This window comes from Bison bison, unplaced genomic scaffold (genome assembly GCF_000754665.1).
Source record: "Bison bison bison isolate TAMUID 2011002044 unplaced genomic scaffold, Bison_UMD1.0 scf7180017864527, whole genome shotgun sequence".
NCBI classification, from domain to species: domain Eukaryota; kingdom Metazoa; phylum Chordata; class Mammalia; order Artiodactyla; family Bovidae; genus Bison; species Bison bison.
This window is the reverse complement of record NW_011495078.1, coordinates 877,174-879,517: the sequence shown is the minus strand read 5'-3', so window position 1 is coordinate 879,517 and position 2,344 is coordinate 877,174. Positions and strand designations below refer to the sequence as shown.

General features: G+C 56.6%; 1 protein-coding gene across 1 annotated transcript in view; it reads right to left on the bottom strand.

Moving 5' to 3' along the window:
• The window catches only part of PCID2 (PCI domain containing 2), a gene marked incomplete at its 5' end in the record, with an annotated part of 15,197 nt that overhangs the window by 5,727 nt on the left and 7,126 nt on the right, over window positions 1–2,344 (bottom strand). Inside the window, 2 exons of the mRNA XM_010831540.1 lie at window positions 18–121; window positions 2,174–2,228. Coding sequence (XP_010829842.1) covers window positions 18–121; window positions 2,174–2,228 — 159 coding nt within the window. The remainder of the gene's footprint in view (window positions 1–17; window positions 122–2,173; window positions 2,229–2,344) is intronic.

The window sequence follows — 2,344 nt, the reverse complement described above, 5'->3', positions numbered from 1 at the left end:
GCCCGCCCCAGACTCACGTGTCGCTGGCGCAGACGCGGAAGCAGCCCATCAGCAGCTCGGCCGCCTTCTCCAGCATGTCCCCCACCTTGCTCTTCCCCTTCTTCACCAGCTGCTGGTCTGCCTGACAGGAAGCAAAAGCCTTCACTTTTCATCTCCTCTTGATTCTTAATTAGAAAGAAAATCACCACACAGCCAGAAGTGAAAACGGACAACCTAGGGGCAGCCCCCAGGCTCTGAAGAGACCCCCAGGCTGTGCTGCAGCTTCTCAAAACTGTGGTGTCTACTGCTCGTTCCAACTTCCTACAGGCCAAACCGCTCTTCAACCAGTCAAACCAGTGCGCTGGTCACCGAGCTTTTAAGCCTGTGTTGCCCAAGCCACGTGCTGCTAAGAAGCCTTTTCTTACTTGTTACAAACGCCCTGACGACAGACGACACGGAGGGGGCGGCACAGAGAAGGCAGCAGGAGGCCTTGTGGGCGCCCTCCCGCGGCCCCACCGCAGCTTGCCCGCTGCGTCCGCAGCACGCAGGCCTGCGTCCCCCTCCACCGACCAGCACAGCGAGCGTCTCTTCAGAGTCCGTGACGATGCAGTGAACGTGTCAGTGAGTCTTGGTCCCTGAATACTCACGTGGTGTTAGTGCTCCTCGTGATGAAGCAGGAAGCATGCACACAGCAAGTCTGCTTTTTAAGGTAAAGCGCCAGGGCCACTGTTTGGCCTGCGAGCTGGATGGGGAACAGACAGCCGTAGAGCCTGGCCGGCCAGCGTGGGCCCCCAGAACTGACAGGCACAGAGCCTGGCTGGCCAGCGTGGGCCCCCAGCCAGCACAAGTCTCCGGAAGGTGAAGGAAACAGGCCTGTCCCCCAGGAAACACTGACAGTACTTGCCAATGACAACATCTGCACTTTCAAGAACAATTTAGAATTTTGGAACACTCGTACTGACCACCAAGAGCCTGGCAGCTTTTCATTACTTCAAAACGTCTCTGAGGAGGTCACGGGAGAGACTGACAAGTGTAGAGTTTTCCTGGCTTCTGTTTTTTACATAATGAAATACGTCAACATTTGGAATGTCTGAGCAGCTCAGTGACTGAAATGTTTCCAGACGATCAGCCTTGGACATCACAAAATCGGGCAGGGCTGGAAGATCCATCTGCACCGCTGGGGTTGGAGGTCACACTGCCGGCCTCAGAGGCCACACCATGACCAGCAGTAAAAACCACTCCTGGCACCTGAACAGGTGCCGCTCAGCCAAAGACGTCAGCCATCACCTGGAAAGGCTATCAGAACAGGCCTCTCGCTTCCACCCACGTCTGTGTGGAGCAGTCTGGCTTCACACACTCAACCACAACGATGCCCGGCACAGGGACCGCAGAAGCAGATGCGAGAATCCGAGTGGCTCCTTTCTATTTAGGAAGTCAGTGATGTTACGTGTAAAAGGTTCATCACTTGAGGGGTGTGAGTACACTAGAGACTGATGTAAACTACACAAGCAGCAGCTCTGGGCACCCTTGACGGTTTCTGTGTACCTCCCTTCAGTTCCACGGCTTCCATTCGGGGCCGTTTTACATCTTCCATTTCTCTGCGGAGACGTCTGTTTCAGCACTTGCACTTGCTCCAGGGGTTTTACCACAAGATGGCTGGCGTGGAATCCCATCTGGGACCCGGTCCGCTGTTCCTGGACCCAGGACGCCCAGAAGACAAGAAGGACATGCAGGGAGCTCGCTGCTCTGCCCCTCTAACCTCTCAGAGCCTCACCGGCCTCAAGTTCCCAGCAGCGGGGAGAGGAAACACGTGCCTACACCCACTTGTCCAGAACCGGAAGTCAGCAACAGCCTTTGAAACGGTAAAGGGCTGTGAGGACCAAAGAGTTAAGAACTGCTGCTCCCTGAGCGGCTGATGCTGCCAGGAAATGGACGCGTCAAGTCCAGGCCTTTGCCTCCTCGCAGCAGAGGCCCTTGGTTCCCCCAAGTCCGCCAAGGCGGCACCGGGCACGTCCTCACAGTAGACGAGGACAGGTCCTCAGCAGCGAGCCGAGCCGCCCCACTTTTGCTGCTCTGCACCAGGCGTATCTCGACCCCACGCATCCCTCAAAACTTGTGGGAAGAGTGATGTAAAATTAAGCAACAGGTACAGTGAGTCTGGGTTTAAAGCAACAGTGACAGAAACTGCACTTACATTATTGGCAAATATTCGAAGGTCCAGGGCCACCGCGTACATGACAGGCAGAGCCCTGTGGGCAGAAACAAGCGTGTGTGAGGCTCTGAGGGCAGAGGCTCCCTCACCAGAGCTGGGGACACCCAGGGCCCCCACCCGCGACAGAGGTCCCCACCCCCACGGCGCCGTGGT